The sequence below is a fragment of the Rhinichthys klamathensis genome, unplaced genomic scaffold, assembly GCF_029890125.1.
Source record: "Rhinichthys klamathensis goyatoka isolate OS25496 unplaced genomic scaffold, OSU_Roscu_1.1 h1tg000420l_1, whole genome shotgun sequence".
Classification (NCBI taxonomy): domain Eukaryota; kingdom Metazoa; phylum Chordata; class Actinopteri; order Cypriniformes; family Leuciscidae; genus Rhinichthys; species Rhinichthys klamathensis.
In genome coordinates this window covers 284772-307503 of record NW_026606918.1, presented here as the reverse complement: position 1 = coordinate 307503, position 22732 = coordinate 284772, and the positions used below count along the sequence as shown (strand labels likewise).

The 22732-nt window shown below is 39.9% G+C and overlaps 1 protein-coding gene across 3 annotated transcripts in view; it reads right to left on the bottom strand.

Annotated features, from left to right (window-relative positions):
- fam131ba (family with sequence similarity 131 member Ba) overlaps positions 1-16293 on the bottom strand; it is a 34435-nt gene extending 18142 nt beyond the window's left edge. For all 3 annotated transcript variants that reach the window (XM_056235360.1, XM_056235361.1, XM_056235362.1), the window contains exons 1-2: positions 16077-16293; positions 1628-1665 (exon numbers count right to left, since the gene is read on the bottom strand). In XM_056235360.1, coding sequence (XP_056091335.1) covers positions 1628-1665; positions 16077-16104 — 66 coding nt within the window. In that variant the 5' untranslated portion in view covers positions 16105-16293. The remainder of the gene's footprint in view (positions 1-1627; positions 1666-16076) is intronic.
- Positions 16294-22732: the final 6439 nt, after the last annotated feature.

Sequence of the window (22732 nt, the reverse complement as noted above, 5' to 3'; positions counted from 1 at the left end):
GTGAATTCTGAAAGGTTTTATTCTGTAATGTTGTTGTTTTTTTCATGTGTGTGCATACATTTCTGAATTATATGGACTTCTTATATAATTTGTTCGGTGTCTTTTTTTTAGTCTCCAAGTGTCCTTTTTTGGAAAGACACCTAAATTTAACTTTTTTTAAAAGCTTGCAGAACATTCAGTTTTGTGAGAATCACCCTTCAATCTGATGATTTACTTGGATGTAGCAAATGATGACAAAATGGACGTGTTTTTCACCCAAAAAGCTGTCAAAAAGGTCTAAATCCTTAATGAAAGTGCATTAGGCAGTGAAACAAGAAATAGTTACAGTATCAGATGAGGGACAAAATCAATCAGGAGGATTGTAAAAAAATAAACCACTATCCCATATATTCCTATTAGATTACATTTCTCAGAGGACACCAAGTTAGTTATGTAAGCTTGGCAATTTGCTGCTTACTTTTTCAATGTGAGGATAAACACAAATGTTTGATTCAAACGGGTTTAAAAACACAAAAAAAGTCTGTGAAATCCAAACTACTTCCATCTGGCCTTCTAATTAACCATATAATGATTTATTTTAGTGAGGATTTAGGTAAGTTTGAGTGCAATTTGAGATAGCGCTAAGCTAGCTAAAGTAGCCTTGCTACTTAACAACTAGCACCTGATTCTTCAGAGTTTTACATAGACATTTTTTTTCTTTTATTATTATGATTCTTATTTTCGCAACCAGCAAGTGCCTTAATGAATTAAGAGATAGGCCTAATGAATGATTTATTATGGTAAGGTTTGCTAAGTTTGAGGGCGATTTGAGCTAGCATTAAGCTATATAGCCTTGCTACTTGGCAACAATCAGCTGATTCTTGAGAGTTTTTCATTGCTAGGCAACATTTTATGACTTTTTTTTTCCTTTTATTATTATTATTCTTATTTTGGCAACCGGCAATCACCTTTTTGAGTGCAGCTCTCTAACACGAACATATACATGCACAGACACTGTTTCAATTCGCTCCAGCTACAGTGAGATGACACCACCTTTTGGCTCAGCTTCCAAACTCTGCATTGAGATATAAAACATGTCATTTTGGTTTGGATGATATCAGAATCCAAAACAGTAGATTTTGAGCCAAATTCATCTGTTGATGAGTAGAGCGACAAGCCAGGAGCCGATGCCCTTGGGTAGGACGTGAACACGGACGGCAAATAGAGAAGACGGATGAGGCTACGTCTTCCCAGGGGACAAACCCGTTATACGGAAATACTGTATGGTAATAGCCGGGCTCTGGGCTCTGGTTCCCGCGGCCTTGGTGAGACATGTAATATAGTGGCTTTTCAAATACAGATAATACCATCATGCTTTCTCTGACTTTCAGCACTAGGGGGTGGCAAGACATGAGTTTGGCACACAGGGGGTCCTTGCGTTAGCTAAAGACTTCATTAAAGTGCCATGAGGCACAAATGTCAGCACTTGTAGGTATAATAGCTTTGGACAGAAATGCAGACTTCGCACAAGTATCATCTCGGCAAAGGATGTCATTTAGATGTGATCCTTAAAGCTTAAGCTCACAACATGGGACAGAGGTTTGGTGCCCAAGCAAAACTTAAATATGCAAAGAGCTGTTTTACTTACCTGCTCCCCATCTTTCCGAACAGGAACTGCATCCACCGCTGCAGAGAGAGAGAGAGAGAGAGAGAGAGAGAGAGAGAGATAAGGGAATAGCCATGTGGCTTATGCAACCTTTACCAAATAAGCTAAGTCAAACTGACAGCTCCTCTCTACATTTTCTGCTGACATTCACACAAAGACCTAAAATTAGATTAATTATCCATCCAAAACCGCCAGCACTCTGTGAGGAAGGAGATTTGTAGCATCATGTTTCTATATCGCAACGTTCCTATAAAATGATAAAAAACATTAGTGATTGCTCTGCGTGATGCAATTATGCAAATTATTAGGAATTGTATTTCAAAAATAGGCTGAAGAGAAACTGAATTTGAGATTAACCCTTAAACAAGCACTTATTTCATTTTATATTCTAGCTTCCTATAAATTTGCACTCTAGCATCATTTGATTATGAAATATGTTGACGGTGTGTGTGTGCGTGTGTGTATGTGTGTGTGTGTGTGTGTGTTTACAATGACTCATTCAAACTGACAAACAAGAAATGACATGTAACCCAGTTTCCACTAACATTTTGAATGATGTGCCTGAAAACAATCAACCTGTAACATTAGAGATTGCATAAACACATAAAATTGTAGCATAATGACTGTTTTTAAGGCAAAGCAATAAATGGAGCCTCGACCATTCAGTGATGAATCTCAATACAGTGCACAATTAAGGCCAACCAGCAATCAAACAATCAAACACATGTGAGTTATCATGTGCACTGACTGTACGCTTATTTAAAGGGGTCATATAATGCCATTTTTGTACAAGTTAATATGAATGTTTAGGGTCTAAATGAAAACTTTGTAATATACTTTTATTAAAAATTCTCATTAGTATTTTAAGAAAACACTAATTTTACCTGGTCAAAAACAGCTCTGTTTTCAGCACGTCGTTTCAGTGCATATGCCTTTAAATGATAATGAGCTTCGCTCACTCCGCCCCTCTGTTCTGCGGGCGTTTTGATACAACGCACGTGGAGTGTTGCCTTGACAGTTGAGGGTATATATTTTGGAGAAAGAATGACAGCGGGGGTCTCTGACGACACATCTGTGCAATCGTATCAATTTGAACCGGAGTCGGACCCGGAACAAGATGACGGCCGCAAAGAAGTTCGACAATTAAGGCTCGAACAGGACATTTCTGAATGGTTGGTTTTATGTCACTTTAATCTATTTTTGTATTCACTGGCAGGGTAGAGAAGTGAGATACGAACCCTATGTGTTTACTGATGTATACGTTAGTTCATTGACAGATTGACGTTACAACTAATGGTCATGAAAAACTTTTTCGCGATTTGCAAATATTAATATAAAGGTTAATAAAACTTTACACTTACTTCTTCTGGAGGTGCAGAGGGAACATAAATAGTTGCTACCGATTCTTTTTTCAGGAGCAGCTTCTTTGTTTCCAGCTCATACTGACCCTCGTTTATAAAGCAGTCTGGTGAGAAATGATTCGCGCAAACATGAAAGCATTGACGTTGCTCGTGGGGAATATTCCCTTCGAAAACAAAACTCAGCCACTGCGTCTTCAGCGGTTCGGATTTAGGAACATTAAAATGACTGCTGTGTTCGTTATTACACCCAAGAACAGAACACCACAATCGCTTAGACGCCATTCTGCTCCAGCGTATTAACAATAAGGACTATGATGACAGCTCGCTCAGGGCGTGTCTGTGTTGAAACACTGCTGTCAATCAACAATCGTGGGAGGGGCGTCCGACCGTGTGACGTCACACGGTCAGACGGCTCGATTTAAGGCTGGGAAAAACATATAAGGTGATTAAAACAAAAACAATGGATAGATTTTATCATTATATGATGGTTGTGTACAGGCACTGCCAACACACATTTCAGTACAATCAACTTATAAAAGTGCATGTACCATTATATGACCCCTTTAAATGGTGTTTTTTTGTGTTTCAACTGGTTTTGAGAATGCCACACTTGCTGCTTGTGCTCTCATCTTTAGTGAGAGGAAGGATATGTTTGCAAAGAGTGATAAATGGCTGTACAAGAGAGGTTGTGTGGAAGCCCTTATTGCATATAGAGGGGGTTTGGTTGTGTATTGCTAACTGCAGTGACACTCTCCCTCATTTACAATAATCCAGATTCATCAGTTCATTGTAAAATAGGGGTTAAACCAGGTGCATGCTGTGTAATATTGTTGCTTGTCAGATTGTATGATATGAGCAGAATAAGAGTTTGCGTAAAGCTGTATTCGCATTGTGCCTGTCGCTGCCATAATAATGGCTCGCTATAGTGGAGCAGTGACACAACATTATTTTTAGAAACAGTAAACACGTCACACTAAAAGATCCAAGACTGGTGATTTTTTCCATACAACAAAATAAATCTTTTCCAAAACAAAAAAGTGTCAGACAGCAAAATTGTTGCCAAAATTGTGTTGTGAATCTTGCAGAAATTCTGTAAGAACCTTCACTGTGCACAAAATTATTATTGAATGAGACCCTGCCTAGCTGCACATCACATGCTCTCTCACTCCCCCGTCTCTCTCTATTCAATTTAGTTCTATTTAATTCAGCTCAATATCAGTGAAATTGAGTTGAGCATTGGCTTGATTCATTGAACTCATTTACAACAGTCCTAAACTGTTGACGCAATAGAATAACAAAATTGTGATGGGGTTAATCACGTCAAAACAGAATGTACCAGTCCTTGTTCTATCTGCATCTGATTTTATTTTGTCCACTACAGACTGATCTCAAAATACATTAATCGCATCCTGTGCATGTGTGTGTGAGCGTGTGTCTTTTAATTGCTGGTCTCTCTCTGTGTGTAAGTACAGCAGAGCCTTTGGGCCTTAGAGCCATTTCCTCAATCAACCTAACCCACTCTGGAGAGAAGGATAGAGCCAAGCAGAGCAGTGCAGCTCTGGAGGAGACCAATGAACCAGAGTGAAGAGTAAACAGAGAAAGACAGATAAAGTGAGTTAAGGTCAAGCAGATCTACTCATAATCAATTAAAGGAGACAGTCAGAACTAACATGGCAGAAGAACATTAACAATGATGAGAGCATGATGGACGGACAGACAGACAGACAGACAGACAGACAGATAGACAGATAGATAGATAGATAGATAGATAGATAGATAGATAGATAGATAGATAGATAGATAGATAGATAGATAGATAGATAGATAGATGGATAGATGGATAGATAGATAGATAGATAGATAGATAGATAGATAGATAGATAGATAGATAGATAGATAGATAGATAGATAGATAGATAGGGATGAATCCCTGCACATCCCAGTTGTCAGGACCCATAACTTTCTAACTGTCTGTTCCACCATGATGTTGTTACGGACAAAACACTTCCACTCATGCAGGAAAACACATTGAGAAAATCCCAAGAGACATGAAGGATAAGCCATCACATCCAAGGTCGCTAAGCGCCACATGGCCGCTGCACTGTTTACCCTGCCCATCTACATTTATGTCTGAATCTGACACTGGGCATTATGAGGGCCCGAGCTTCAGGGCAAAGGAAAGAGAGAGCGAGAGAGACGGATAAAGAAGCAGTCAGACGAGCTAAATAAATATCCATTTGACGAGGATAAAAGCTAACGTCAATAGACACTGAACGATGAGGAACAGTAAGGAAGATTCCTAGACAGCCAGCTTAAGCCTGACGGTCTCACGGAGAGAAGCAGCAGAAGATCTGCATTGCCAAGGACCAGATGGAGGAACAACTGGACCATGGACAATCTGGCTTGACAGATCTCACAGCCTAGAGAACATCTTTGAGATTTTATTCTACAGCAAAAAGGTATGAAGAAGTAGGAGAGAGGGAAGAAAAAGGGACAAATAATGGAACGCAAGCTGGAACTCTGACACACGGTGACGCTCACAGTGACTCTGATTAGGAGTGAAGTCCAAGAGGCTGACTCACCTCCAGTACTGAGCCAAAAACACATGGAGAGGGGGGAGGGAAAGGAAAGACAGAGACAAAGAGGATGAGAGAAAGACCAAGACACTGAATGAAGGGAGGAACACTATGCAATACGGTATAACAAAGAAAAACGGAGGACAAAAGGAGGTAGGCGTAAAGAGATTAAAATGACACGGAGTTAGAAGACACAGAGAGAGACTCAGAAAGAGAACCGAGTCACAGAGAGAGAGAGAGCAAAAACTTACTAACCATCACAAAATTGACCATCAGGGTGAAGAAGGGAGGACAGTGAGGCACACAACGGGTGTTTACACTTTACGATTGGGTTTGTGTCTACGCAAAATGGATATGAATCAATTGTTCCCAGGCTATATAGATGCTAACACAGAGCAGTGATATTTTCTGTTGAATGCTCTCTTCGGCTCAAATGAAAATTGGTGTTACATACATTACATACATGTGTGGCCTAAACAACAAGATGCATTTACACTTGACTGGGAGGCATCTTTAAACCACTTCATGATGTGGTCTGACTGAGTGACGTCTCAAATTTCTTGGAAGGGCATTTAAATCTTTTCATGATCAAGTGCAAATACCTCTAAAGTGCAAAAGACTGAACATGGGTGAAAAAAACATGGACAGTAAGGGATAGATGAGGAGAATGAGAAATAGAAACCTAAGAAATTAAGTGAACACATTACTTTACAATCAGTTACAACGAAATGAACAGCAGAAATTACTGTTTAGATGAGTCAGCTATAGGCCTAGTTATTAAAGTAGGACAAAGTCTGGTTTGAGAATAAAATGATATGAAAAATCAAATTTGTGATTGTTTTTCCATCTCTGTTCGAAATCTGCAATTGCAGTCATTCGCGGAATTATCAACTTTACGTGAGTTGTACTTCGACACCGCACAGCGCGGATGAACACATTGAGGAGAGTGTGCAGCTGTCAATCACCGCGCCGGTGTCGATACTGGCATTCAGAATCACAGATATTCTTTTTGGAAGTATGACTAACATAATAATTTTCACCGGACAATGTCATCTGAACAAGTAAGTAACATCCACTTTTGTTCTGGTTCTGACATTGCAGTAAATCGCGCTGATTAAATCCAAAAATCGCTTATCATCACGCAAAATCGTGCAAATTATACTTTGTTCTCAACTTGTTAATGTTAACAATGTCAGCATTGCGTGGCTACATGTAATGTCCTTCCGATATGTATCCTTGTTTTCGCATGGGCCCGGTTGCAGTCTCTTTTTTTCTGTAGCCACTCCGAAGTCCGAACGAAGTCTTTTGCATTTTACAGCGGGTGAATCTGTTGTCACTGGTGATTGTCATTTGAACCTTTCTGGATCCGCCATCAAATTGATACGTTTAATTATATCAAGTGCAGTGAGAAAAGGCTATAAATCTCCACCTCCAGCATCCTCACACGCAATATAGCCTACTAGCCGAGACTCCTTCTTTATGTGTACAGATGTGACGTAATGACGCAAAGACATGCTCGAATCTCCCGCGGAAATCCACCAGTGCCACTGGAATTAAAAACATTATTACAAGCTTACCGTTTTGAATCGAGCTACGGCAAGCAGATAGCGTTGAACACTGGCTGGTTATGTATTTTCTCAAATATGTATTTTGGATCATTTTTAACCCAAAAAAAAGCTATAAAAATATAATTTAAAAAGTAATTTATTCTTGTGATTTTTTTCAGGATTCTTTAAATGTAATAGTTACTGTTATATAATATGCCCTAAATATATTACAAGTCTAACTGATAGTCATAGTAACAAAGGCATTGCACTGATTTATCTGTACGTTGTGATGCCAGTTGGGCATTTCTAACTGAAGCAACATTTTTCAGTTACAAATAAAGTTTAAAGAGAGAAAGAACGAGAGAATATTTTATTCCATTTCATTGCGGTATTGATTTGTGAACATTTCTTCACTTGGGATTTAAAGGTGCCCTAGAATGTGAAATTGAATTTATTTTGGCATAGTTAAATAACAAGAGTTCAGTACATGGACATGACATACAGTGAGTCTCAAACACCATTGTTTTCTACTTAAATCTCGTTTTTGAAAAACACCCCTGAAAAATAGGTGAATCTCCACATAACACCGACTGTGACGCAACAGTCGGGATCATTAATATGTACGACTCCAAGAATTTGCATAATGCCAGCCCATGTTCAATGCCAGGCGGAACTGCGCAGCCGAAGCATAGCAGTTGCTCAGTGTTTGGATGTACACATGAACACAAAAGTATTTTTTAGTTCCTTCATCCGAGCCTCTGAAGAAACAATGGGTTAATTTTATTTTCTCTGGAAATTTCCAAACATTTCACCGACGACTGTTTCCTCAACTTGGGCCAATACAGAGCTGGCCTCGGATCGAGCTACCAAGCAACACTTTCTGATGTGTAATTGTTCAAGTTCAGACAGGTAATCTTTCTCTCAAAATCGTTCAATACTGTTTATGCATCAGTAAGTCAAGCCATAGTGACTAAAATATCAACTTCACATCGTTTCTTTTAGTAGGATGAAAAAAAACGTATTTAAATTGTGAATAAATTATATACAGAAAGCGATCAAAGAACAATCTTTCCACACAGCGCGAGTTTATCTGGACACTTGCCAAACTCGTTATGAATTCAATGACGCACGTTACACTGCACAACGAAGCTCTTACTGTATTTACATGATCGTGTTTGCATTGGTGAAAGCATTAGAGAGAGTGCAGAAACTGCGTTGCAGTGATAAGATCTTCATGCTCACGATCAACAGACTGTGATCTGCTTGCTCAATGCTCAGTCATCACGGCAACATTGTATGTGATGGGAATAGATCTAAATACTTTAAAAACATCTCACGATTCGTTCTCGATCTCGATAGCTGTAATAGTAAAAACGTATAATAGCTGTAGTAAAATTATTCGAGAGAGTTTCACATGTAATACAGACCTATTTCATATGCAAGCATGTCAGCCAATCACAGCAGAGGCCGGTTACACACAGCAGACACGCCCCTTCAAACAAAGCGTTCAAATCAGAGGCTAAAATCAGGCTAGGAAAAATGCCTTTTATTTCTAAATTATGACTATTTTTTATCTAAAAAACATACTAACATTATAGGGCAACCCAGGAAACATTATAAAATAATTTAAAAAAACATTCTAGGGCACCTTTAAAACTCACCTCTAAATGATTGGTTTATGAAGTGACCTTCAACCTGATATTAATGGAAATATTTAAAAGAAACAACTGCTTCTACTGTCTCAAATTTAATTGGAAGGAACAGACAGGTGAAACTGGATGTCAGTGGCTTAAAATAAGGAAAGTCTTGGGGCACCATTAGAATAAAACCTAAAAGTGTCCCGAGGATTGGTTCCCTGTATAGACAGCACTGGATAGGAAGTGATGGAAACACTTTAGAATACTGTTATTGTTAATTAATTACTACACTGGAACAAATGAGTAATGCAATGTTAACATTCTAGTAAATGCTATTAACTAACAAGAAACTCTGATTAACTAATTAGTAAGTATTAGCACTGAGTTGAATGTGGTAGTTCACTATTAGCTAATCAATAACTATGTTTTCATATCTCCCAGTGGACTAAGAAGTACTATACATGTTTATAATTAACGTGAATAATGCATAATATAGGTGATAATGAATTCTAAAGTGAAGATCAAAGTATTACCAACTGAGATAATGACTAAAGTGTTACCAAATCCTTCAGAATCAATTACTAATTATTTGGATCAGTATTCTAAAGTGAAAACCATGATAACTCCCTAGCAATTGCTGAAGTCATTGTAAACTTTTGAAGTTTTTGGATAGTAATTGCTTCTGATGGATTTGGTAACACTTGAGTCATTAGTGGGTTACCATCAGTGTTAGGTGTAAATAATTACTTAAGTCATTAATTACTGTAAATGAATTACTTTTCCATTGAAAAAGTAAAGTAAGGGATTACTCTTCATTTTTCTGTAATTTAATTACGGTTGCTTCTGGTGTTATTGCATTAAATACTGTAGACTATAGAACAATTCTATATAAAATAATAGTAAATTTAACATCAAAATTAAATGTTTAATGTTAAAATGTATGTTTTTAATTGAACCGTCTCCCTTTAAATACTTTGGTCAGTTCACAAAAAAATTATGCAATTTTATATTATTTATTTGAAAGAATTAAAAGAGCAGTTTCATGTCTATCCTTGTAACTGGTTGAGGTAGATATGGGATTTAGATGGTAAATAGTAATAAGTAACGCATTACTTTTTAGAGAGAGTAATTAGTACAGTAATCTACTGTTATGAGTTGGTCTGAACAAGGCACATGACAGGAATAATCCAGGACACTTTAATTCAAAAATACTCAGTAAAACTCAGGGAAACAGATTTCTCAACACCTAAACATTGACTAGAAAGGACAAGGACTGCAAGAACACAGGGCGTATAAATACTAGACAAATTAGGGCACGAAAAAGCTAATAAATTGGACGACTGGTTTAATGAATCAAACAGACACAGACTAGGAAAACTAGGTCAACTGACACGGCACACAGGTAAAAACAGGACCGAACCGAAAACACAATGAAACAAAGTAGACACAGAGAATACATGTTACATTATCCAAAAGGAAGGGGAAGTGGAACAGAAGAAGACAAAAACAGTCCAGGGCAAACAAAACATTCCATGGGGGAGTGGAGGGTGGGAGGAGCCAGGGGGAGCCAGGAGCAGGAGGAGCCAAATGAAAGTCCAGAGTCCAGCCAGGATAATATCCCAGGGCGTAGTCGAGGCAGAGAGGAGCCATGGTAGAGACTTGGCTGATGACACCCTGGGGACGACCGATGTAGATGGAGACCCAGGCGGAGCTGAAAGGATGAAGAGCCCATGTAGGAAGGAGCGACGTCTGACGAAGCCAAGTCGGTGAGACGAGGGAGCCCGGTGGAGCTGTCAGGACGATGGTTTCTGGTGGAGCCAAGGGAGGGAGGAGCCAAGGCGGAGCCGATAGGTCTACAGGCTGTCGTGGAGTGATGGATTCGTAGGCTGGAAGTGGAGCCAGGGGAACCTCCTTACCGGGCAGAGCTGGAGAACTGAAGCTCCGAGGCAGTTCCTCACAAGAGTTGGAGATGCAGAGGGGCTGAAGGGAACCAGCGGAGGTGGGTCTGAGGAACTGGCTGATTTGGGAAGAGAAGGCAGGAGAGGGAGGCTGGGAGGGATCACAGGGAGCACCGGCGACATGGGGCTGGGCGGAACCAGTGGAGATACAGGAGACTCAGGGCTAGGCGGAACCAGCGGAGAAAGAGGGGATATAGGACTGGGTGGAAGCAACGGAGAAAGAGGGGATACAGGACTGGGTGGAAGCAACGGAGAAAGAGGGGATACAGGACTGGGTAGAAGCAGAGGAGAAAGAGGAGATTCAGGGCTGGGTGGAACCAGCGGGGAAACAGGAGACTCAGGGCTGGGTGGAATCAGCGGGGAAACAGGAGACTCAGGGCTGGGTGGAACCAGCGGGGAAACAGGAGACTCAGGGCTGGGCGGGACCAGCAGGGGTGGAAGAAACAGGGGATTTACCTCCTCAAATACCTCCAAATTCCTTTCAGAGTCCAAATATTTTCCAGAGGCCATTTAATTCGCATCCACAATGGCAGGGTTGTGGGTGGGGCTTCCCTCCATGCTCTCGGACTCCACAAGCACTCCCTAATTGACGCGCAGTGTTTCCGGCTCACACACCTAGACTCTCCGTGAGGCTCAGGATCACGCCGCAGGCCGATCACAATCTATGGTGGGCTCTCGCCAATCTCCCGTGCAGATAATAATCCAGGAGTCTTTAAAAGTCTTTAATTCAAATATACTCAAAAAACTCAGGAACAGATTTCACAACACCTCAACATTAACAAGACAGGACAAAGACTGCAAGAACACAGGGAGTATAAATGCTGGAACAAATGAGGGAACTAATAAGCTAATTAATTGGACAAGTGTAATGAATCAAACAGACTCAAGACTAGGAAAACTAGGCCAACTGAGAGGACACACGGGTAAACAGGACAGAACCAAAAACACAAGGAAACAAAGTAAAACAGAGCATACATGTTACAATAACACTGTTGAAGATGTAATTAGTTGCTATAGTAATTAATTACACATTGTAGAGTAACCAACACTGGTTACCATGATGTTCACTTTAGAATACAGTTCCAAATGACTAGAAGGGTGTGGTAACACTTGAGTCATCTTCATATCATATCATACCTTACAAAAACTTCAAAAGATTACAATGACTTCAGTCATTAGGCTATACTTAGAGTTATCATGCTTTTCACTTTAGAATACTGTTCCAAATAATTTGTCATTTCTCATTACTCATTTGTTCCTGTGTAGTTATTCATTAATGACGGAACAGTATTCTGAAGTGTTAGCAAAGCGATAAGAGGTAAATTCACCATAAGACATTTAAGAACTTCCTGTCTGTCACTTCCTGTGCCTACCTCAATCACCCTCTTTCTCTGCCTTCCTCTTTCCCTTTACAGACGATTATTTGAGGTCCTTCTCTCTCTCTGTGATTCCTCCTAAACCTTTCAATCATACTGAGCCAGTCACCTTGGACCGTGTCTGTCACCACACAAGCTGGATCATGCAATCACATGCAAACAGCACACACACACTCAGGGAAGCATAAGATTGAGTGTGTGTGAAAGAGACAGAGAGAGACCATCTGTATGTCAGCTTGTCTGACCCTCTTTCAGAGCTTGAAATGAAATCAATACAAAGAGGTATCCCTGAGTAACGCAATAGCTCAGAACAGAACAAACACGTACAGAGAGCGACCCAGTGCAAACATCGACATTAGTGCCAAGATCGAGCCATCCACCTGATGCCCACCTAAACACACCCACACAATGTTTCTCACCGACAGTCCTGTGACAAACAAATATGAGACGTTTTACCGATCTTTATACAGTTATTAATTTAGCAAATGCTTTTATCCAAAGCGACTTCGACAAACACAAGCATAAAAGAGTCAACAATATGTCACAAATTTTAATAGGCTAAACCAGAACACCACAAAGTTGGTAGACAGGGACAGTAAAAAGAGAGATTTTTTTTTTTTTTTTTTTTTTTTTTTACAGAAATCTTTTATTACACAGAAGTGTGTGATTTCACTTTCAAGATTGCCAACACACACTTCTCAACTTATTGCCTTGTATACCCACACCTGGCCCCGAGACAACTATTTGGGACGGAACTACTTGGGTCAGATCATTCATCATTCGGCTACAACAACAATACTTTTACACTTTTATATTAAATATAAATAAAATATTTTTGTATAGTAACGGAAACTAATTCTGACTGCTATATTTGATGACATATGTAAGCAATAAGGTACGAGAGGCTGTGCGGTATCGTGAATAAGTCATGGCTGAAGGGCGTTGTTAGGCATGACATAGACTGTAAAAAAGAGCTAGTTACCTTATTGCTTTTATAAAACGGTTAACGTTACCACACAATACAAATATTAAAGGCAAAAAAAATATGTATCAATGCAACTTTCATGAAGTAAAATCACTAAAAGCATTCCTTCCGCTGGAAAAAATAGTCCCTGACCGTGAACAGCAACAGAAGTTACATTATTTCGCCATTAGATGGCAACAAAGACTGTCTTTATTAGTGAGTCAGTCAGTATTAAAGGGATACTCTACCCAAAAATGAAAATTCTGTCATCATTTACTCACCCTCAAGTTGTTGCAAACCTGTATCCGTTTCTTTCTTCTGATGAACACAAAGGAAGATATTTTGAAGAACGATTGGAACTTTGGCACCATTGCTTCCATAGTATTTTTTTTTTCTACTATGGAAGTCAATGGTGCCAAACAACTGTTTGGTTCCAATCGTTCTTCAAAATATCTTCCTTTGTGTTCAGCAGAGGAAAGAAACTCATACAGGTTTGAAACAACTTGAGGGTGAGTAAATGATGACTTTTTGGGTGGAGTATCCCTTTAAGGACTGAAACTTCTTGTGAACACGGAGAAGCTAGCAGCTAGACCCAACTAAAACCCCTTGGTTAACTGTTAAAAGGACAAGATATCACAGCGGACATTCAAACCTGATTTTTTATTACGAATATAGGACTTCCTGAAGGAAAATGCTATATCTACTGTAAATGCAGGTAAGTTACACTCACTTACTCGATCTCTCACAATCTTCTTTATAAGCTTCAATGAACAATATCAATGAGAACAAACGCATCTTTACGTTGCTAAGAGTGGTTGCTAGGGTTGTTGTGTAGTGATCTATGGTAGCGATAGTGTTTTAGGTTTTATGGTGAATCAGAATCAAGGACTGGAACTAACCGTTTTATAAAAGTAAATATAACATAATATCATGTTTCAAATAAAGATGTTTGTTTTCTGGAATATAAAGAAAAACATAGGTAATCTATAAAAGGACCATCACCATGAAAGAGTTTTTATAATATATTCAAGTCTCTATTATATAGACTTGAATATATTGTGTACGTATATAAATAAATAAAAATCTATATAAATAAATAAATTCTTAATTAAAAAGTCTTATCCCTTACCTGTAATAAAAATTTGAAAATGTATAGGCCCTACTATCTTAATCCATGATAATATGTTAATGCTTAATGCTGACCCTCACTGCTCAAGTACAGAAGCGTATAGCAAATTCCCAGTGAATATGTTTGACAGACTATCTAACATAACTTTAATGAGGAAAGTGTTATTTCATGCTTGTTTACCGAAAGGTGCAAGGACATTTCTAGTTTAATACTTTGATTAGTAAATTGCAATTGCCCTTTACAGTCTGTCACCAGATTCAGGTATAGTGCCCTTTAAAGGCTGTGCTTGATTCATTACACAATATTGTGAGAGGAACAATAGCTGTGTAAGTGCTTCTAGGACTCCAATTAAAAAATCCAAACCTGATATAAAAAAGTTTCCAAGTAACATATGCAGTGCATTTTACTGTTAGCACTGAATCTCTAAAGGATTTTTGATGATCAACGTAGACTAACAATGTTTCTATTTCTGGCTAGCAACAATTTGCTTTGTGAGCTCATGAAGTCAAGAATAACAAAAAAATCGATAACAGGGCCTTGGTTGAGCCATTAAAAGTGTCAGTGCAACATGTCAACAGCACATAAATTTCCTCAGCTTACATAAAAAGTGTTTGCCTCACTCAAAATAAGGGGGTGAACAACCACAGGCCCATATCAGGCACTTGACCCATATTATTTAGCATGCATCTTGTCCTCTCTCCTCTCCTTTTCGGTCACTGTAAAGTAGACACTATTTATAGCCAAACACACTAAATATGCCATCCACGCTCCTCCCCAGAGCACATAACAGATAGCCAGCTAAATTCAGTGCCACAACTTGAAGCTGCAAGAATTTTTAGTCTAAAAAATAAGCATTTCTATAAGAGGTGATTAAATTTAGCTCTCTCAGGAGGATATAAATACGGGCTTCCCTAATTACCCAATATGTCCCGCACTGACACTTTCTGCAATAGCTTTTTATGTAAAAGAAACCTAGACTCCGTGTTCCTGTGACATCACAGCTCAATGACAATCAAAGGTCAAATACAGCGGCATTTTTTTTTTTTATTAGTCCATCAGCTGTCTGTGTTTGTTTTGATACTGCTCCCTCGTCTTAATGGGCGTACAACATCATAAAACACGTTTAAGAGGAACAATTCTGTGTCCTCTCTCTGTTTGCCTGCCTGCAGCCTCACGGTTACAAGAGAATATTAATCGCACCAAAACACCTGCAATTTGTCATCGACGGCTGCGTTAAAGCGTACCCATTTGGCGGGAACAGGTGCCCACCGGTGTCATTGACTTTGCAGAATTTGACCTACATGTGAGGCGCATCCAGCTCCACGTCACACCTGAGCGCTTTTTGCTCGTGAGCGCGTGGGACCCTGCACCTCTGATCCTGAAAAACACCCTCTTCAGTTAACCTCTTCGGGCAACTCACGAGCGTACGCGCTCAAACCTGTGAACTGCTGCTATTTTCACACAAACAGCTCCTGACGTGACCTTAGCGCGGTGTCAAATGTGGCGAGTCTTTGAGACTGTACGTTCTGGATATGCATCGAATTCAACCATTCGCTCCAAAAATTCCACTTCAGATCTTTAAAACCGCCGGGTGAACAGCACCTACCGCATGCAGACGGACACATACGGATATCAATTCCAGACGCACTAACGGCTCTCAAAAGCAGACAGCTCAATCCCGGCTTCCCTTGAGAAGCGTGCCGAATCACTGTCAAAGCCTGGAGGACAAATGGCCTTTAACCAAAAGGTTTCCATAGAAACACACACGTTTTCCCCGAAAGGGGGGATGCTTGCGAGCAGAGCGTTGCCTATCGCTCCTCTACCCCTGGCTGGTCTCCTTTCAACCTGGAAAAGAAAGGCTATCAAAACAGAGAGGGTCTTACTGATGGTGCGGGATCCGATACAGCCCATGGTGTCTCAGCGAGGGCCGGTTTGTGAGCGAGGAACGAGAGCCACCCTCTCAGCAGACATTCTCTCCTTCTCTCTCTCACACACTCCTCTTCTTCTTCTCCACGTCTCTGACTCTCCCCTCCTGTCTCTGTAAGGCTGTATGCGAGAGCGAGTGTGTGTGTGTGTGCCTCCAACACGCTCTCGCCGTCATCCACCCTCCCTCCCTCCTTGGCTCACTGCAACCCCCTCATTACTCTCTGGTGAGACGAGATATCAGAGTTAGTCAGTCACTAAGTCAGTGTGTCTGTGAAACAGGTGAGATTGCTGTGAAATCTCTCTCCGGCCACTTATGTTCCCTTAAATCCCTTTGTAATCAATACAAACGTTTGAAATATCAAACAGCTGACAGTGACATTGAGAAATGTCAATTACAACAAGAGGAAAGAGCGCTGATCAGAAGTTACATGCAATTCCCTGGAGTTCCAGGACTGAGAGGATCAATATCTTGGCTAATCGTACGGGGCATCTCTTTTCTTTGGTTCTCTCCATTATCATTTGACAATGCGGTGCATCTGTCTCCCCACCCAACTCTTGCCGCCCCTCCCTTGCTCCATTTTTTTCCTGTTGCGCTTGCACTCTCCAAAAGCAAACACAACCATCTATTTATCCCTCTCGGTACCTCAGACTCCCTCTTTGCGTCATTTCTCACGCTCAAATTGAAGAGTTTCGTACATCTATTTAAAAACGGTTCATCATGATTGCTTGTCATGTCCAGCGTGCCCGTGGAGACCCGTAACCTTGAATATACCCACACACAGGCACACACGCTGCCCAGACTGTACATGCGCACTCTCCCTGCCTCAAGCAAGCAAGGTTCCTTCCTTTTCCTTCTTTTTTTCTTAAACAAATTCTGTCACTGCATTCAACCAGCACTGCCGGAAGAAGAAGCTTTGAAGAGGAATGGAGAGGGCTAACCCAGGAGGTGTGCTTTGACTCATATTAAGGAGCATGAGGCTGTGCAGCTTGAATTAGTATTCAGGAGGAGAGAGAGCAAGAGTGATGAGGAGAGGAAAGAAGGGATGACAGGGATGGGAGGAGGAAAAGAACGGATGAAGTATGTGTGCGTGTGGTAATATTACAGGGAGCTGTCCAGACAGATGCCGAGGTTGACTGCTTTTCCGCTTCGCAAATGTGTTATGAAATGTACTACAATTCTCTAAGCATTTCGTTTTTCACTTGGTGTTATCATGTTTTAAATCAAATCGACAACATAAGCTACATTTTTAATTGAGGGCATTTTGTTTATCATAAACTTACACTTTAAAACACATACACAATTTGTTTCTGTGTAGGGACAGAGCAGGGTAAGCCCCTGCAGACTTTTTGCCACGTGACCATATTTACATTTAGTTATTTGGAAACTTTTATTCAGCAAGAATGCAATTAATCGATCTAAAGTGCCAGTAAAGACATTTAGATTGTTACTTATATATTTCTGTTTCATATGAATGCTGTTCTTTTGAACTTTCAGGTTCATAAAAGAATACTGAAAAGCAGCACTGTTTTCAACATTGAATAAGTGTTTCTTGAGCATCAAATCAGCATATTAGAATGATTTTTGAAGGATCATGTGACACTGATAGTGGAAAGGCCCAGGTATATTTCATTTTCCGCTCCGTCAAAGTATACTCCTTTGGAAAGACGCGTTTGCTATCTATTTTTCAAGCCCTCTAGTCACTTGCAAATCGGCTGTTGTACACGCACCGTCCTCGTGGACACAAAGGCTGCGTCCATAATTCCATAAGGTGCTTCTCAATACTCTAATTTATGCTTCCTCATTTCCTTGCTCTTCCGGATTGAATTCAGCCATCTTGAAGGACATCTCAATTCTCTAATTGGACTTGCGAGGAATGAGGTGTGAGGAAGCTTCCCAAAGAAGTCATGAGTGAGGATATACAGGTGTATCCTTCCCTCGCATCCTAAGGGGGTGTAGATAAGACGTGAATAAGAAATGAGAAGCACACATACTCTCTTGAGTAGATACTTATTTTGAGTAATTGTTTATTCTGGTGACCTACCAGAGTCAGTTGCATCGCTTCACCGCCATTCGTAAATCCTCTCCCGTGGCCTCAAGTGTCCATCGTATGCGCACTTAAGAATCTCGCTGGAAGTAGTAGGTCATCCGGGTACTTTTTGCCAACTATTTTATGAGTACTGTTACTTCAGGCATATACATCTTTTGTAACACTGTTTTTTGCCTACTATATTATAGGGAAGTATGCGATTTTGGATGCAGCCCAAATTTTGGCTGCATACAGATAGTGTTTCGCGGACATCCGCAGACCCTCCTGATAACGAAAATTACGTCACACAGTCAGTGCTTTGACAAAGCTCACGACGAAGGAGATACTCAAAATACATCTTTAATCCAAGAATCAAAATAATAACTAGGAGAATAACTCGGAGGAAACACAACCACGAACACACTGACATCAAAAAATGCAAGACCAGGAACAGTCTGGAACTGAGGGCTTAAATCCAACAAAAGAGCAATCGAGATAATTAACAGAATACTCAAATCAATCAGAAACCATAGTGACAAACAGCCAGGGAACAGAGGAGAACTGAACTAATTAACAAACTGGAAAGCTAACCTAGAAATACAGACATGACACAAAAACAAACTCAAAACGTGACACACGGAAAACTTTTTCAAAAGCATGTAAAAAGAGAAATAAGGTTTTACCTCTACCTCATTTCCTCTTGTCTACAGGACAACTTAAGCAAAAAGCTTAACCCTCTCTCTTCCTAAATAGTGAGATTTTTTTTTTCTTGTATCAAAAATGTCTTCACTCAGCATCAACTATTATTTAGCAACAAATCTTGCTAGCAAGTTGATTTAAGATAGGTCAACTTACCCAACGCATTTGTCAGACAGTCAAAACACCATTGATAGCACATCAACATACCAACAGCTTCATAAATTCAGAAGCCCAAAGCGTCCACACGTCGTGCTATATAAATGACTACACCAATCAATGCCTCAACTTTCCCTAACTCAAAAAAGGAGGCGTATACCTGACACTGAGGGAGATAAATAGAGAGGAAGAGGGAGGGAGAAGGCTCATCCAGACATCACAAAACCAACATTGGGACACCATATCATAATTTATTTATGCGCCCAACAGCTTGCCTGAAGTTACAGGAGGCTCTCTCAAAGGGTGAGTCATCCTTTTCTCACTCTCTCTTTCTCATTCTCCCTCGCTTTCTCCACCCTATCTCTCATTTTCAAAGCAGCGACTGACATCAAATTCACATTGAGGCTTTGACTTCCTGTCTCTCTTGCCTATTTTATGTGTGTTTGTGTATCAAATGATCTTAACTGTATATGCACCATATACATTTAAGCTTGCATGCTGTCAACTTAACATTATTGTTGCATGCTTTTAGGCTATACATGCTTGCCACTTACTATCATGTTAATAGCATAACTATAAATAGCACTGAACATGTACTGACCTCCCAATGTTCTATAGAAGGCATGATGATGGGGGAAAATGCTCTGAACAATCCCCATAGCAAACTGCACTACAGCCGCTGCAAATCCGATTTCTTCCCTTTACATTTGCAGTGTGAGTGCATCTGCCCTGCGCTGTGCCGAAAGAGCTTTAATTCAGACAGAGAGCCAGGCTCCGGCCCGGATCTACTGCCCTTGGCCACGATCAATAACTCCATGTTAGACCAAAGTAATTCAGCAGGGTTTTATTCACTCTGAACATTTCTTTGGCCCACGGAGAATGTGAATCACCCAGAGATCGCAGGCCCTGTCACTTTGTACCTGTGCAAGGGCTCTATAGTTTACTTGATCTACAAATGTGTTTGCTTCAAAGGGTTAGTTCGTCTATCTATCTATCTATCTATCTATCTATCTATCTATCTATCTATCTATCTATCTATCTATCTATCTATCTATCTATCTCAACCCAAGCATGCATGTTAGCATAAGGGCTTTGTTATAATATAATATAGAACACTCACTGGCCTCTTTGTACCCCCTTTTGCCCACTTTTGCCTTCAGAACTGGCTTAACTCTTCTTGGCAAAGATTCAATAAGGTGTTGGAAACATTCTTTAGAGATTTTGGTCCATATTGACATGATAGCATCAATCAGTTGCTGCAGATTTGTCGTCTGCACATTCATGATGTGAATCTCCCGTTCCTCCACATTCCAAAGGTGCTCTATTGGTTTGAGATCTGGAGAGTGACTGTTGTGTAGTGAACTCATTGTCATGTTCAAAAGTTTCATTTTGAGATGATCTGAGCTTTGTGACATAGCACGATATCCTCCTGGAAGTAGAAGATGGGTACACTGTGGTCATAAAGGGATGGACACGGTCCGCAATAATATACTCAGGTTTAAATTATGCTCAATTGGTACTAAGAGGCCCAAAGTGTGCCAAGAAAAAATCCCGCACACCATTACACCACCAGCAGCCTGAACCGTTGATACAAGGCAGGATGGATCCATGCTTGTATGTTGTTTACGCCAAATTCTGACCCTACCATTTGAACGTCACAAGAGAAATCGAGACTTTCCAGACCAGGTAATGTTTTTCCAATCTTCTTGTCCAATTTTGGTGAGTGTGTGCGAATTGAAGTCTCAGTTTGCTGTTCTTAGCTGACAGGAGTAGCACCCGGTGTGTTCTTCTGCTGCTGTAGCACATCTGCTTCAATGTTCGACGTATTGTGCATTTAGAGATGCTCTTCTGTAGATCTCGGTTGTAAACGACTGTTGTCTTTCTATCAGCTCGAACCAGTCTGGTCATTCTCCTCTGACCTCTGGCATCAACCAGGCATTTTTGCCAACAGACCTACCACTCGCTGGATATTTTCTCATTTTCGGAACATTCTCTAGAGATGCGTGAAAATCCCAGTAGATCAGCAGTTTCTGAAATACTCAGACCAGCCCGTCTGGCACAACAACTGTGCCGCATTCAAAGACACATAAATCACCTTCCTTCTCCATTCTGATGCTCAGTCTTGACCATTTCTACATGCTTAAATTCATTGAGTTGCGTTAACGAGCAATTGCACAGGTGTACCTAGTAAATAGGCTGGTGGTGAGTATAGTAATATAATATAAAATAATAAACAATGTTTATTAAAAGTAAAATGGCTGAATGAGCAAATTTTAAACCTCAGTTTAAAAGGTATTATTTTAAATTATCTGACCTACTAATGTAATTTCTACTTGAGTTGTTTGGAATACTTGTACATATAAATACATAGCAGCACATTTCACAATTCAGCTAATGATCGACTTGTAGATTTGCCAACTCAAGAGGGAAAAAACATTCACAATATCAAGTATTTCTCGTAACCAATGTTTCGTGTCCCCTGATAGTCTCAAGCAGTGGCGGCTCCAGACAATTTTGATTGGGGGGGCAATGGGGGGTCCTGGTCATTTCAAGGGGGGTCTCATGAAAACCAACAAAAAATACAGTGGACACGGCTAATAAATGCATATTGCTGCTACTTAACAAATGGTAAATGGACTGCATTTATATAGCGCTTTCACAGACCCAATGGCCACCAAAGCGCTTTACATATTGCCTCACATTCACCCATTCACACACCGACGGTTTTTTGTTTTTAATTAATTAATCAATTGCAGTTTGCAAACAATATGCTCGAACTTTAATTGCCATAGCCACACCCATGACAGAAAACATATTTACAAAATAGTATCCTCCTCATCCTCCAATTCCTCGGTGTCCTGTTTCCAGTCTTTACTAAGAAATCCTATGAAAAATTATTTACAAAATCTTCTGCAGGACAGTTCAATTCTTTACAATAATATAATATATTATAAAAGAAAGTTAAGCTGTTACACTGAGATGGTTTAGGAAAACCATAAAGTGTTTTTGTACAGTCAATTAATTGTACAGGCAGCATTAAACCATCAAAGTTAAATGATTGTTTATAGCTTATGAATTTCCTAGCCTATATTTTCTTTAGCAGGGGGTTTCAAACTTTTTAATGGCAATGAGCCCTAAACAATACCCTTGTGAGATTCTTTATTTAGGCTTATAATATAATAAAATATATGCCCAATATAATATAATATAAAAAAATGAATTGAAGTATTTGAAGTGATAGTTTAAATGCTTCAATTTGTTTTCATATTATATTATTATAATATGAAAACAAACTGAAGCATTTACTGTAAATAGCTAGATCTAATAGCTAAATATTTTCAAGAAAAGTCAAAATGTGAACTCTTTTATAGTAGCCTAATCTGACCATGCCTGAAACTATTTAAATCTATGTAAACTAATGATGTATTTTGAGTTTGCACGCGGGTGGGTGTGTAATTGTTACCGTTCTGTGTCCATCATCCGTTATTTCCACCACTTTAATCAAACCACTCTTCTTTAAAACATGATATTGTGATTTTATTTCACATGTCTTTGCGTTTCTCGTCGCCTCTTGTATTGAGATAGGCTTTGGTCCGCACACACGACTCACTGCCAATCACACGCGCTCACATCATTCTCTTTCTTTGAAACCTGTTAACTGCACTCACCAGTTTGAGCACTGCAATTATTTCTCACATACAATCAAATGGATTTCCCCACACATTTCGCGT